This window comes from Rana temporaria, chromosome 2 (assembly GCF_905171775.1).
Source record: "Rana temporaria chromosome 2, aRanTem1.1, whole genome shotgun sequence".
In the NCBI taxonomy this organism is placed as follows: Eukaryota; Metazoa; Chordata; class Amphibia; order Anura; family Ranidae; genus Rana; species Rana temporaria.
In genome coordinates this window covers 334,961,314-334,977,577 of record NC_053490.1, presented here as the reverse complement: position 1 = coordinate 334,977,577, position 16,264 = coordinate 334,961,314, and the positions used below count along the sequence as shown (strand labels likewise).

General features: G+C 46.4%; 1 protein-coding gene across 1 annotated transcript; it reads left to right on the top strand.

Annotated features, from left to right (window-relative positions):
* Positions 1 to 13,544: 13,544 nt before the first annotated feature.
* LOC120928301 (olfactory receptor class A-like protein 1) lies at positions 13,545 to 14,579 on the top strand. Its single transcript, XM_040339400.1, has one exon. The coding sequence runs from the start codon at positions 13,614 to 13,616 to the stop codon at positions 14,577 to 14,579; it is 966 nt and encodes a 321-aa protein (XP_040195334.1). The 5' UTR covers positions 13,545 to 13,613.
* Positions 14,580 to 16,264: the final 1,685 nt, after the last annotated feature.

Sequence of the window (16,264 nt, the reverse complement as noted above, 5' to 3'; positions counted from 1 at the left end):
CTACCCCCATTGAGAACGTCCCACTTGTGACGAAACGCATCTGGGAGGCTAACGTCAGTGACGTCACCACGCTCGGGAGGAGGGCTCCTGCATGCCGGCCGGCATTTCTACTTTTTAAACATATGCTGTTTTAATTTCATCTTGTTGTAAGTACATTACTTTTAATTAAATTTTGTTACCCAACGGTATTACGCTATATGCGTCCTTTCTTTCATACTATTTCCTGCCTTGGAGTGATTGAGATCAAAACGATCGTGACGCTGCTGTCTTTCACCTGAGATCCCTGGGGAACTAAAGGCTGTGGCTGGGCTATAGCCAACTGCTCTGGTTACTTACCATCTGGTAAGAGGCTCACTTTTACGGTGGAGGGACCTCACTATATGTATGCATGTCACCGGGTGATTGGAGGATCAGATCCATCATTTCAGTGCTAAGCAAATCTTATGGAACCAGAATTTTTTGAGTGTTGAGAAATTACATCATTTAGCCTCTGCTTATGGGCTTATGGACTATTTTGGACTTTCTGCTAATCCCTGTTTTTCTAAGTAGGGGTTTGATTTAACATTTTATTGGCACAGCTTTTAGTTTTTTATGTTTGTTGTGTACTTCGCACGTTAGCTGCTGCCTTGAGACTATTGTGTTGTAGCGCAGTTTTTTGTTTTTCAAATAGCTTGGGGTGTCTTCTTTCCAAAATGGGGTCATTTGGGGGGGTTGTGTGCCATCTTGGCATTTTATGGCCTTCAAAACTGTGATAGGTAGTGATAGGTAGTGAGGAGTGAAATAAAAAATGTATGCCCTTAGAAATCCTGAAGGCGGTGCTTGGTTTTCGGGGTCCCGTACGCGGCTAGGCTCCCAAAAAGTGCCACACATGTGGTATCCCCGTACTCAGGAGAAGCAGCAGAATGTATTTTGGGGTGCAATTCCACATATAACCATGGCATGTGTGAGCAATATATAATTTAGTGACAACTTTGTGCAAAAAAAATCAGTTTGTCATATTCCCGCAACTTGTGTCAAAATATAAAATATTCCATGGCCTCGACATGCCTCTCAGCAAATAGCTTGGGGTGTCTACTTTCCAAAATGGGGTCATTTGGGGGGGGGGGGTTTGTGCTATTTTGGCATTTTATGGCCTTCGAAACCTTGATAGGTAGTGAGGAGTGAAATCAAAAATTTGTGCCCTTAGAAATGCTGAAGGGGGCGTGACCGGAAGCCAGCCTGGAAGGAAGCATCCCTTGAGAGCTCCTCTCCAGCCCGCAGCACTTAGGCAGAAAACCGGGGGATTTTGCAGCCATCCATGGGCGGATCGCGGACCACCAGATCCACGAAGGCACGGGGATCATCCCAACCCCCGCCAGGCTCCTCCACGACATTCGAGCGCTACTTTAAGCCACCCGACATGCCGCCGGGTGAAGGGGACAAGATGGCGCCGGACACGGCCACGTTCAACACAGGGACATCTCCCCCTCGCTCACCTCAGACTTGCCAACCAGAGCCATCCCCGACCCGATCGCGGACCTCGGCCTCCTCCGTGAGCCCGGATGGCTCCCAGCAACGGGTGAGTGGATCCCCGCACCCCTGCCCCCCTACCGCGGACCATGCGGCACAGGCCGCAACCATCCCTGACCCCCGGGACCGGGACACCCAATGCACAGGGGCCTTCCCCCGTCTGCTCCGCACCGCCCCAGATCAGGACCTCCAAAATGGGGCCCAGCTCTCCCCCTCTCCCACGTTCACCAGGGAGGACTTTCCGGCTCTCCAAGCCCCCACCAACTCCCAGGCCTTCATGAGCTCCCCAGAGCAGGGCAGCTTCTCAGCCAGTGCTAGGCCTCAATATGCCTCCCCTGCAGCCAGGGGACAGATCCATCAGGCCATCCAACCCGAGACCGGAGATCGGAGAGGGATCTCTCCCCCCTCATATGCATCCATGGCCAGCATTAGCACCCCGTGGCACGGAGGGGCCCCCACCTCACTGGGGGATCAGGCTGAGGCCTGGTCCGCACCATGGGACTCATCCCATCAACCCCCCCCCCCCTAGAGACCAGAAGGCATGAAGAATCGGTCTCCAGCCACCGACCATCCCCCACCGATCCACTTTACAACCCGCCTGACACCAGAGGAGCTCCCCAATATCCTCCCCCGCCATGGCAGTCCTATATGCAGGCCTTCCCCACGAAAGATGATTTCAAACAATTGATTGAAGATGTTAAGGCGACGTGCCGCACTGAAATACAGGCTCTACACACAGGCCTCAAACACTTAGCTGATAGAGTGGAGATGGCGGAGGAGGAGATACAAGAGACTAAACTGGCGGTACACCGCACCCAAACTCAGGCGTCAGACCATCACCTTATGCTCAGGGATATGCAGCGGCACATTGAAGACCTGGACAACAGGGGGCGCCGCAACAATATCCGCATACGTGGTCTCCCCGAAGCCGACGGGGTGGAGGACCTCCAGCTCACCCTCCAGAATTTATTCAACGACATACTGGGCGCACCAACAGACAAGCCCATTGAGATGGATAGAGCCCACTGAGCCCTTAAGCCAAAGGATCCTGCCTCCAAACCGCGGGACGTTATATGCCGTGTAAACTCCTACCCGCTGAAGGAAGCTATAATGCGTAAAGCGCGCCCCATTCGTAACCTAGTCTTTAACAACAACCCATTACAGCTCTACCCGGACCTCTCCTGGATCACCCTGCAGAAACGACGGCTACTACAACCCCTGCTCCGTACCTTACAGGACAGAGACATTGTGTACCAATGGGGCTTCCCCTTTAGCTTGTCCGCCACCCACCAGGGGACCTCTGCCACCTTGCGTTACCCGGAGGACTTAGATGCCTTCTGCAGAACCCTGGACATCCCCGTCCCCCAGTTGCCGGTCTGGCAGAGAGTCCCCCCGCCCAGAAGCCCCAGGGGACGGGATCCTGCCCGAAAATCCCCCAGGCACAGTCCCACTTGAAACGGTCGCCCTGGCCACAAGAGCCGCCCAGAAAGCTACATGAAGCCCTCTTGACTTATTTTTGTTGTTATTCTATTACTTTACCCCCCGGTTGCCCCAGCCCTACCCTAACGCCACACATCGGGCCTGTCTCGGACGAGACGCCGTAGAGGCTGCCCTTCTGATTACGGACCCCCCCGCATGGCTGATAGCCTGAGAGTTCCTTCCCTCCCAATCCCCCTAGTGGAGTCTCTCCACACCACCCCCCTGCCCCCCCCGACCCATATTTTTGGACATTTTGGTCGGGAGGTCTTTAAGGAACTGTTGGGACCCGAGGGCCCCTAGGCCACTCGGGCCCCCATTGTTGAATGTTGATGTGTGCTTTTTTTGGTCTTTTGCTCTCATCTTTCTCTTTCTTTTCAGACACCTCTCTCTCCCCTCCTCCGCAGGCAGGACCCGACGGCACGTCCAGGTGGCTGTCGGCCCGGCGGCCCCTCCATTCGCCCTCCCAGAACCGGATGCAACGCACCTGACTCCAGCTAAGTATGAACCACGGTCACTCCACCCACAGTATGGCTAAGTTACTATCCCTGAACGTCCACGGGCTTAACTCCAACAGGAAACGTCATCTGGCACTTAGGGAATTTAGGCAGTCAGGGGCGGAGATCGTAATGGTACAGGAGTCGCACTTCTCTAAGGGCGACTCCTTTGCGTTCGCGTCCAGATATTTTCCCTTAATATATCAGGCCTTTAGTTCACGGAAACGGGCAGGGGTGGCAATTTTGGTAAAACGGGGCACCCCCTTCACCTGCACAGACTCCTACATAGACCCCCTAGGCCACTTTATTATCCTGCAGGGAACATGGCACTCACGGGACATAACCCTATGCACTCTGTACGCCCCCAATGCACATCAGCACAGATTTTTGGGTCGGGTTTTTGGCCGCCTGGCCAGATCCCCTCACGACCTGCTGGTAGTGGGAGGGGACTTTAATTTACCCCATTCGGCAACCTGGGATCGCCTGGTGGTGGATCCTCGGGCCTCGCAGGCAAGGGCCTTGCGGGACTCTAGGCTCTTCCGCCAGCTAACGAGGAAGCATGCTCTGTTTGACGCATGGAGGGCGCTTCACCCAGGGGATCGCCAGTTTACTTTTTACTCATCCCCCCACCATACGCACTCGCGCATAGATTATTTCCTACTAAACAACACCACGTTACGTGTTACTGATGCAGCACGGATTCTGCCCATTTCCTGGTCCGACCACGCCCCCATTACCCTGACCCTTGACCTGAACGCCCCCACCCGTAGGCCCTATAACTGGCGTCTAAATGATTTCCTCCTGAAGCACACCCCCTCTAAAATGGAAATAGACTCTGCCCTCCAACTCTACTTTAGCGAAAATGACACGCAGGACATCTCCACTACCACACTGTGGGCCGCGCATAAAGCGGTAATCAGAGGACGCTGCATGGCCATCTCCTCAGCCCTAAAACGGAACGCTGAGTCGGCTAGAAAGCAGGCGAAAACGCAGCTCCGAACCCTAGAAACTCGCCTGCAGACCTCACCCTCCCTAATGCTCCTTAAACGTATCGCCCTGGTACGGTCAACACTCCGGGACCTTGCGCTGGGTCGAGTCGAGAAAGCCCTAGTTAGCCTACGACAGGTGTATTATGACAAGGGCAACAAGGCGCAAGCTTTATTGGCGAGGAAACTAACAGACCGCGCACTCGCCTCCACCCCGCACCAGGTCCAGGACAGATCGGGTAATATTGTATCACACCCCCAAAGTATTGCGGATGCATTCGCAGCATTTTACGCTGACTTGTACAACAAGCCAGAAATTCCCCATAACCCACCCTCCCCCGACCTGCTAGATAGGATGACACGATACCTGACACAGGCGGGCATCCCTCGGCTAAAGCCGGAGGACCTGGCCTCCCTAAACGCTCCCATTACAGGAGAGGAACTGACCTTGGCCATTAAGGCCCTACCCGCTCGCAAATCCCCGGGCCCAGACGGGTTCCCATACGAATATTACAAGACCTTCCTCCCCACACTTCTCCCCCATATGACGAAGCTCTTCAATGCCTTTCTACAACGAACCCCCATCCCACAAGATATGCAGCGATCATTTATCACCCTTATCCCTAAACCAGACAAGGACCCCGCATTATGCGCCAGCTACAGGCCAATAGCCCTGCTGAACTCAGACCTCAAGATCTTTACGAAGGTCCTCTCCCTCCGCTTAAATGTAGTGTTACCCTCCCTGGTCCATAAAGACCAGGTGGGCTTTGTCCCCCTCCGTTAAGCGGGGGACAACACAAGAAAGGTGATTGACCTAATTGACGTGGCAGGCAGGGAGGGCTCGGAGTCCTTGCTCCTGAGCCTGGACGCAGAAAAGGCGTTTGACCGCCTTGGCTGGCCCTTCATGCTCGCCACTTTAAGACATATGGGTTTTGGGGGACCTTTCCTTCAGGCGGTCCGACACCTCTATACTAATCCGATCTCACAGGTGAAAACTCCCTTTGCCACCTCATCCACCTTTCCCGTTACTAATGGTACCCGTCAAGGGTGCCCTCTATCCCCCCTCCTCTTCGCTCTTTACATAGAACCTCTAGCAGCAACGATACGCGGCAACCCGGATATTCGGGGTATCCCAGTAAGGGGAAGGGAATTTAAGATTTCCCTCTTCGCCGATGACATCATTTTAACACTGACGCGTCCCCGAATCTCCTTACCCAACTTACAAGGGGAACTGGAACGCTACGGGGCCCTCTCGGGTTATAAAACCAACACGTCCAAATCCATGGCCATGCCAATTAACATGCCCGAACCCGAGGCCTTGCACTTACAGTCCATTTTCCCGTACCACTGGGAGCGAACCTCCCTGAAATATCTGGGTGTCCATCTGACCCCGAACTTTGCATCCCTGTACCAGGCCAATTTCCCCCCCCTATATAGCTCAATAAGGGCGTTGATCCATAAATGGAAGCCCCACCAGATATCCCTTTTGGGCCGGATAGCGGCCATAAAGATGGTGATCCTACCAAAACTGCTGTACCTTTTCCAGACCCTACCAGTCCCGGTCCCGTGTGCTCACTTGCGTGCCCTACAAGCGGACCTCCTCCGGTATGTGTGGAACTACAAACGCCACAGGATCCCGCGCTCGGTCATGACGGCCGCACGTACCGAGGGAGGCCTGGCCTTCCCAGACCTGGTCAAATATTACCAGGCCTCACAACTCCGAGCGGTGGCATCATGGTTTCCCCAGAAGTCCTACAATAGGTGGACGGAGGTGGAAAAGATTTGGCTGGCCCCAATACACCCCAATAATCTCCTGTGGAACGCGAACGCGACAGTGGAGCCCGGACGGTTGCTGGGTTCCATGCGCCAGCTGCAAAATATCTGGAGGAGGCTAGCCCAAGACTGTCGACTCACGTCTGATAGCTCCCTGCTGACCTCCTTCCTTTATAACCCTAAACTACCGACGAGTCTCACCCACCAGATGTCATGGCCCTGGGCATCGCAAAATCTGTTTCACTTTGGTCACTTAGTAGACCCCAGATCCCGCACCCTGCACTCCTTCACTGAGCTCCAAGCCAAACATGACATTCCACGACAAGCTTTTTTCAGCTACCTACAGATCCGCCACTACGCCCACACGATAGCCCCCCCGGCTCCTTTTCTCAAAACCGACCCCATTTGAGCGTATCATACTCGAGGGCACAGCCCGAAGGGGCCTCATATCAGATATCTATCAAATCCTAAATGAATACCCCTTACAAACTAAAGGCAAACACACCTATATGCTCCGTTGGGAGAGGGAGCTGGGGGGGTGCTCACAGAGGATGAGTGGAGGGCGGTCTGGAGGCAGGCGGCCAGGAGCTCGATCTGCACCCTCTATAAGGAAAACACATATAAAGTGCTGTTCTTTTGGTACCTGACCCCGGACGTCCTCCACAGGATTTATCCTTCCACCTCTGACCGATGCTGGCGGTGCAACCAGGCCAGGGGCACACTGTTCCACATCTATTGGACTTGCCCCTTGATAGTCCCGTTCTGGACTCGGGTACAAGAGCTCCTGACCCGCCTCCTAGAGGCACCCATACCCCTCTCCCCGAAGCTGTTCTTACTGGGCCTATCCCAACCCCGCATAGCTAAACCCTATAAGAAACTCCTGAGACACATAACCACAGCTGCGAGGTGCCTGATAGCACTTTATTGGAAGAAGCCAATGCCCCCACCCCAAGAAGCCCTCTATGCTAGGGTCAAGGATGTAGAGCTTATGGAAAAAATTACAGCTAGGATCCGGGATAGGCTGGAGGACCATGACGTATCTTTTTTTTAACCCGTCGCAACTTTATTGTCCCGTCGCAATCCACAAAGCCCGGCGTAACGTAATTTTGCGCGATGCACGTCGGGAAAATGATGTCACGAGCATGCGCAGTACGGCCGGCGCGGGAGCGCGCCTCATTTAAATTGTCATCGCCCCCTGGATAACAGGACCGCCTTGCGCCGGGAGAATTTAGGTTACACTGCGTGAAATTTCTAGGTAAGTGCTTTGTGGATCGGGCACTTAGGTAGAAATTTCCCGCCAGTGTAACTTAAATGGGAAAAATTAAGTTAGGCTACGATTTTGAGGATTTGGCCCTATAACTTTTGCGAAAACCAATAAATATACGCTTATTGCGATTTTTTTTACTAAAGACATGTGGCTGAATACATTTTGGCCTAAATGTTTGACTAAAATTTTGTTTATTTGATATTTTTTACTTTTTGTTTTAAGAAAAATAATTTTTTTTCAAAATTTACGGTCTTTTTACGTTTATATCGCAAAAAAAAAAAATCGCAGAGGCAATCAAATACCATCAAAATAAAGCTCTATTTGTGGGAAGAAAAGGACGCAAGTTTCGTTTCGGTACAACATTGCATGACCGCGCAATTACCAGTTAAAGCAGCGCAGTGCCATATTGTAAAAACACCTCTGGGCATTAAGCTGCATATTGGTCCGGGGCTGAAGTGGTTAATGCTGGATTACTGTACTGATCTGGAAGAGATACAGGCCTGCTAGGACCTGTAGAACTGTATTAAATGTGTGATGTTCTCTGGAGACTGGGATCACTAGGACTTGTGATACCTCCCTGACAAGGTGTGGGATCAATACCAGATAGCACTCCTGGATTCCTATTATGTTTGAATTGCTGGAACTCTGATCTATGCTTTTTCATATTTACCACACACTGGGGGTTATTTACAAAAGACAAATCCACTTTTTTGCAGTACAAGTGCAAAGTGCACTTGAAATTGCACTGAAAGTGCACTTGGAAGTGCAGTCGCTGTAAATCAGAGGGGTAGATCTGAAATGAGGGGATGCTGTGCTGATTTTATCATCCAATCATGTGCAAGCTAAAATAATGTTTTTTATTTTCCTTGCATGTCCCCCTCAGATCTACAGTGACTGCACTTCCAAGTGAACTTTCAGTGCAATTTCAAGTGCACTTTGCCCTTGTAGTTTGCACTTGTAGTGCAAAGTGGATTTGCCTTTAGTAAATAACCCCCATTTTGTGCTTTCTCTCTGCACTCTTGATTCACAGGTATACCTTATTTTTTATTTTTGTAATTTAGGTTTTCCAGTATCACATTTACATTGTGTTATTTCACACACAGACCTGTGGATTTACACTTCAGAGGCTGGCTACCCCTATGTGAAATTGTGAACCCAACATCCATGCTGTGTGACTGCTTGTAAGAAATTCAACACTAGGTCAACCACTTAGGTAATATTTTGTTCTTAGCAAATATATATATGTTGTTATTAAAGCAGAAAATTATCACCTTGAGATATTTTACATTTTTCTATAGGTGTGCCAGATAAGGTGCCTTCAAAATAAATAACTACATGAATGAAATGCCCAATACTATAACCATAGAAATATAAGAGTACCAACATATACGATTCAGGAACATGATCTTGTAAATTTGTTAACATATATTTTATTTAAGTGTTTTAGAATGCTGACACTCCAGTATCAGAAAAGAACACATATTTAACATAGTCCCACTGAGATCTACTGTATGCTGTGTCACATCTAATGCACTCAGATTATATTTATTATACACAGTTGCTTATTTCTTGGATGATTGTTGTTTAATTAATCTCTTGAGATGTGACCTCTGGGAAAATTTGACTATAAATTGAAGTTCCATAACAAGACATCTCAATAGCAATTCTGGATTCTGTTCAAAGAGGTATGTACAATTTCATAAACACCAGTCAATGACACAGAGTTTTCAGGTTGGAATTTCTGGGTGTTTGATTAGGTTCAAGTCTGCTGTGCTAATAACAACATATTTTTTTTTGCATATACACTATTATTTATTTTAAAAGTAGAAAATATAACTGAAATTAATATCTAATAAATATTTCCAGCTCACAGGGAAATTTCAATCTGAACTATTCTCAAAATCAAAGCTATTGTCATAAATGTTGACTGCAGCCTGAATACTTTGCGTTTATAGCAAAAAAAACATCACCAAAAATGATTTGGTCTCCCTCTGATGGCTGATCTTGCCCAAGGGGAACAGTACAGTTTAATAGACACTAACAGGTTGGCTTTTTAAAAAAATCAGTCTGACAGTCATCTTCAGTACAGAGGATTTAACCAATGTTTGGTCCCATGAATAGCTGCCAGAAAGTACCCAAGGCACCTTTCTGGCCAATAAAAAGGAAATATTTCACAGTTGCAGAAAAATACTGTATATATATATATATATATATATATATATATATATATATATATATATATATATATTACTTATGACTAGTTCTTTAACACTTCAGTGTCACACATTTACAAGTGAGTTTTATTCCAAAAAATCAAAAGTAAAATTTAATGACCAGAGATATGAGAAAAGGACAGGCAGCTTATGTCAACAAACGTATTCATTTTTTTCCCAAAACCTCTAAAAATGTACCAAACGTTTCCTTTAAACACTGTCAACCAACGGCATGTCCCTCATCTACTATTTAGTATGTTTTCTGACAGAGAATACTATAAAAAAATTATATTCCTTTAGCATTGGGTCCCAGTGTCAACAGTTTCAGGGACAGAAAGTGAATCTCCCAAACAGGGACATCAACAACAATAAACTTGTGCAAAAAAAATTACAATTTCTTGCTTCAAGCACACTTGTCTTGAGCTTCATCTAGCATAAGTGTTGTAAGGTTTGCACAGAGATACGAGTCATGTAATGTTCAAACTTGCTTAGTGACCAAATGCTCTAAAGTGGACTGTAGAACTATTAAAGTCTATCAAGGCGAAAAAAATTGAGGAATGTGTGGTGTCATCCTCACCTCTTTCTCAAACCTTCCCTTTATCCTATTCTTCATAACACTTAGTCTGGGTTCACACCTAATTCCAATGCGGCTCCCAGCAGGGGTCCTGTGCATCACTGTTTACCGTTTCAGGTCTGATTTCAGCATTTTTTAAGACTCAGGAGGGTAACTGTATGAAAGACACAGGGCAGCTCTACACAGATGACACAATGAACAGGCATTTTTTGCACTTGGTCATATAAATGGTAAATTTTACAGACCAAAGGGAAAAAATAAGACAATCACTGTTGGAAATCACATACACTTTCAGTTATTTGTGGTGGATGCTTTTCTTTAGTAATAAATCCAGTGAGCTAGTGGGTCTACACCTCACATCAATCATAACTCAGTGTGAATAAAATATGTTCTTATTTAAAGCGGGAGTTCACCCATTTCTAAAAAATTTTTTTTTCTTCCCCTAGATTCCTGCTCGTTCGGTCTAGGGGAATCGGCTATTTGTATTAAAATAGGTGCAGTACTTACCCGTTTTCGAGCTGCATCTTCTTCCGTCGCTTCCGGGTATGGTCTTCGGGAGCGGGCGTTCCTTCTTGATTGACATTCTTCCGAGAGGCTTCCGACGGTCGCATCCATCGCGTCACTCGTAGCCGAAAGAAGCCGAACGTCAGTGCGGCTCTATACTGCGCCTGCGCACCGACGTTCGGCTTCTTTCGGAAAATCGTGACGCGATGGATGCGACCGTCGGAAGCCTCTCGGAAACCTGTCAATCAAGAAGGAACGCCCATTCCCGAAGCCCATACCCGGAAGCGACGGAGAGGATGCGTCTCGTAAACGGGTAAGTACTGCACATTTTTTTAAATAAATAGCCGATTCCCCTAGTAATAACGAGCAGGAATCTAAGGGGGAAAAGTGCCCTCTAAGGGTGAACCCCCGCTTTAAGTAAAAAGCTGATATTCTCTTACTTGATTTAAAAATGTATGTCCTTTTTTGTCTGTTATAAGAAACCTTTTTAAATCAACTTTCAGTGACATTGAATACCCATTAGACCTAATACAAAATGTATGTTATCTGTAACAAATCTATTCAAGCTGTTTACAAATATATATTTAGATGCAGTGGCGGCTGGTGCTCAAAATTTTTGGGGGGGCACAAACGGAAAAAAATAAATTGCAGCCTCACTGTGCCCATCACATGCAGCCACTGTGCCATCAAACACAGCCACTGTGCCATGCCACCAAATGCAGCCACTGTGCTATTAATTGTCACCACTGTGCCATGCCATCAAACACAGCAACTGTGCCATCAATTGTCACCACTGTGCCATGCCATCAAATGCAGTCACTGTGCCATCAATTGTCACCACTGTGCCATTCCATCAAACAGCAACTGTGCCATCAATTGTCACCACTGTGCCATGCCATCAAACACAGCCACTGTGCCATCAATTGTCATCACTGTGCCATGCAACACAGCAACTGTGCCATCAATTGTCACCACTGTGCCATGCCACCAAATGCAGCCACTGTGCCATCAATTGTCACCACTGTGCCATGCCATCAAACACAGCAACTGTGCCATCAATTGTCACCACTGTACCATTCCATCAAATGCAGTCACTGTGCCATCAATTGTCACCACTGTGCCATGCAACACAGCAACTGTGCCATCAATTGTCACAGGGGGTGGCGCTGCAGCGCCCTCTATAGACGGCCGCCAGAACTGCGGTTAAAATGTCAAAATGACATTTTAGCCGAATAAAAGTTCTTAAAGGGCCCGTTCTTATTTTTTTTTTATTTTTTATTTTTTATTTTTTTGTGTGACTGTGGGAGGGGGGGCGCCGGCGCCCGTGCATCCCTAGGGACGGGCCGCCACTGTTTAGATGTTCTGCAACCTTGCTGACCATAGGCATATGTCCTTAAAAATAGTAGGCATGGGAACATCCATTGATCTTCAAAACTCAAAAAAGTCTATCAAACTGTAGCTTGTTGCTTAGCTAATGATTCTAAATTGCACACATAGGTTAAAAGTTTGACATATTTTTCTATTTGAAAATTAAAGCATTGATATAGGTTCAGTGGCGGCCCGTCCATGTTTGATGGCATGGCACAGTGGTGACAATTGATAGCACAGTGGCTGCATTTGGTGGCATGGCACAGTGGCTGTGTTTGATGGCACAGTGGCTGCATGTGATGGGCACAGTGAGGCTGCAATTTATTTTTTTCCGTTTGTGCCCCCCCAAAAATTTTGAGCACCAGCCGCCACTGTATAGGTTGTGTACAAAAGGAGTTTGCAAGGTCAGTCAGTAGTTCAGCAGAGGTGCCAGAGGTGGAATAGGATGTTCAAAAATAAGAGTCATCAAAAAATGTATTTAATTCCCCAAATAAAACATGTTTAATGGCAGCTTGCCACTTCCTTAAATCAGGGGGAAAACATTTTCCGAGGGATTGAATTACTAATGGGCTTTTTTATTATAAACTCTTTTTGCACACAACTTACTCTTTGCACCTGTCTGGGAATCCCAGAGAGAACCCGGGAGGGGAACACCCATTTTTGAATTATGATTTTTTTTGGAATGAAACAACATTTATTAAGAGAATTAATTCATTGTAAGGTCTCTCCCCATATTCCTCCCCTTATTTCCGGTGGACACCCCTGAGCCACACCTGAGATCTCTAGTCAGCTCCTTTGGTACCACATGTTTTTGATCACCACACTACAACATTTAAAGCATTGAGATAATCATCTCAGAGATCTCCCAACAAGCAGTTATCATTGCTGATTGAGGGAAGCAATACCAAGTTCAATGCACATCTAATAATCAGACCTGGTTGCCTAGGGGTAAATGTATTCCCTCTGATTTATTGTTTTATGAAAGGCCTGCGATACTAACCCTTGTCAAATCATTGCAGTGGGATATTAATGTTATGTTAATGCATGGCCTTCCTTAGGCTATTTGCCATTGTATTTACATTAGAAGCTGTTTATTGCTAATAAAGACTAAATGAATCTTAGCAGAGACTGAATGCTTTATGATTCAATGGGATTACCAATCACGAGGTTGGTTGTGTTTGGTAAACAGTTTAAATCAATTTTTCTGGAAATTGTGCGCTCCATCTGGATGAATTTATCGCTCTGTGTACTTCAATAGGTATGCTATTTTGCATGTTTTTCCACTATGCTTAGTTTACTACCCTAAGAGAAATGGATGTCCAGTTCCTTTTCATGTTAATTCCCTTTGTAATTTCAAATACTATATTTTTAAACAACATATTTTCTTAGTGATACATCAGCATTCTGTTTTTTTTTTTCAGATACTACATAATATCTTTGGGTCTGATGGACACGTACCTTCTTCTCAAGGCTATAGGTTTTTTCCTTCTTGTAATAGTTGGAATACCAGGAAACATCTTTATTATTCTGCAATTCACCTACATCAAGAGCATAGAGAAGAAAATTCTTCCAACAAACATAATACTGTCAGTACTGGCTTTGGCAAATGTACTTGTCATCTTTTCTCGCATCATTCCACAGTCTCTAAATGCAATAGGGGTAGAGGACTTGCTTGATGACACAGAGTGCAAATTTGTCATATACACATACAGAGTAAGCAGAGCCATGTCTATTTGTGTAACTAGCTTTCTTAGCTGCCATCAGTGTATTCTTATTGCTCCAACAACTAGAGTTTGGCTTTATCTAAAGCGAAGGGTGACACAAAATGTTATGGGCGTTATCATAATTTTGTCAATTATCAATTTCTCCATGTACCCTTATAGTTGTTTAAGTACTCATGTGAAGAAAAATATAACAACTTCGCCATATACCCTTCATTTGATTTATTGTGATGTTGACTTTCTAACTTATACAGCATACATTATCAATGGAACATTTTATACAATATGTGATTTTATATTTGTAGGACTGATGGCATTAGCAAGCAGTTACATGGTGTTCATCCTTCTTCGTCATGGAAAGAATGTGAAAGCAATTAGGAGCTCTAATAAAGAGCAAAAGTGGTCAGCAGAGTATAAAGCATCAAGATCTGTAATACTATTAGTCTTTCTTTATGTGCTACTGTTTGGGTTGGATAACTCCATGTGGGTCTATACGCTGACTTTATCTAATGTATCTTCTGATATGAGTGATATTCGAGTATTTCTAGCATCCTCATATGCAGCTCTGAGTCCCATTCTCATCATATTAACCAACCCTAAACTTCATCGCCTTTGGATGCTCTCTAACAAGAACAAGCCTTTCCAAAAACATATGGGAAGCAGTGTAACTGTGTATACTGTAAGTGTATAAAGGTGGGAAAATGAAATAGTATTTGTAGTATAGCATCCATCAGGAGTGGAAACCATCTCATCTGAAATAAACACAATAAATAACAGCACACATATACAAATTTAGGTCTTGTTTATTAAACAAGTATAGCTTGCCTCGCTTCTTCTTTGTATATACCAGTGTTGTAATGCTCATGAGATGGAGCTGGAGGCCAATTAATGGCAGCTTGCCACTTCCTTAAATCAGGGGGAAAACATTTTCCGAGGGATTGAATTACTAATGGGCTTTTTTATTATAAACTCTTTTTGCACACAACTTACTCTTTGCACCTGTCTGGGAATCCCAGAGAGAATCCGGGAGGGGAACACCCATTTTTGAATTATGATTTTTTTTGGAATGAAACAACATTTATTAAGAGAATTAATACATTGTATCTAAAGGCAGTGGTTTCATAATTATCAATCAGCTGCTGCACTTGCAGGGCTCTAATGAGGAAAATTGCAGGGTCTGCATCCCTTTAGACATGATTTCCTATTGGAAGTATATCACCAAAAATGTTCTTGCAGGGGATGCCTGAAATCTGACTTGTATCTTAGCGCAGATTTCTGAGAAAATCAGTAAACCAATCACACAAGCAGGAAAAGGTGTTTCTGGGGGGTGTTCTGTACACAGAACACCTCCAGGTAGCCATTATGTATTGCATTTTACAGAAGATTACAGAGCTGCAGTTGAAAAACAAAGGCAATTTTTAACAACATTCAATTACAATTTGTAATTGTCACGGTTGGAACTGGCTGCTGCATACACCAGTATGGGTGTGAGCGTGGGAGAGTGAGGACGTCTCTCCCCAGGCTCCCCTGAGATAGCGAAATTAATCCCCAGACAGCGCAATCAACCAGCTGATTAAGCATCCTGTGTTCAGTGCCGGAGAGAGAGTGGAGAGAGAGTGGAGAGAGAGCGGCGATACCTGAAGGTGCTGGGGATCTCTTGGTGTCTTTAGTCTCCTGTTATCTCCCACTGTAGTCGGCGGTGGGCGGTGGGCGGTGTGCGGAGGACCGTGGCGGAGGATCTGTGGAGGCGCAGTGGCCGGGGCTGATCGGAGCGGACAGTGTGGAGGAGCGGAGGGTTGCCTTGTGTATGCAGTGCTTGGTGTACGGCGCTGGGCAGATGCGATGCGGCGATGTGCTGTGCCGCGGATCTACTGACAACACCCCTGTGTAGGGGAGCCCACGGGAACCCTCTGGAAACATCAGAGCTGTAAGAGGGAGTCAGGAAGACGCTGGGCGGATAACCCCTCTAGGGACCGCGGAGTGCAGAGGAGGAATGGAGGAGTGAAGGCACGGGGAGGAATTTTCCTTTTTTTTTCTCTCCTGCTATTAATTTACCAGCAAAAGAGAAAGTGCCAACTGTGAAGCTGGTCAACGCTGGCTGAACAAGGAGGAGAGCTAAAAACTAAAACGTTGCCCTTGTTTGGCTTCCCAAACTGCGAAACTGTGGACTGCTTACTGTTTTATCAGTTATCAATTTATCAACTGACAGTAATCTGACAGTAATTTTGTCATGCTATATCATATCTAGAAGTTGAAAACCTCTCAGCAGCCTTCACGGAGAAAAAATTAGACTGTGCAGCAATTCGATTGAAAAAAAAATAATCTATTCCGCCATACTCCGCCATACTCCCTGCTGAGACCTTTTGAGGCATATTG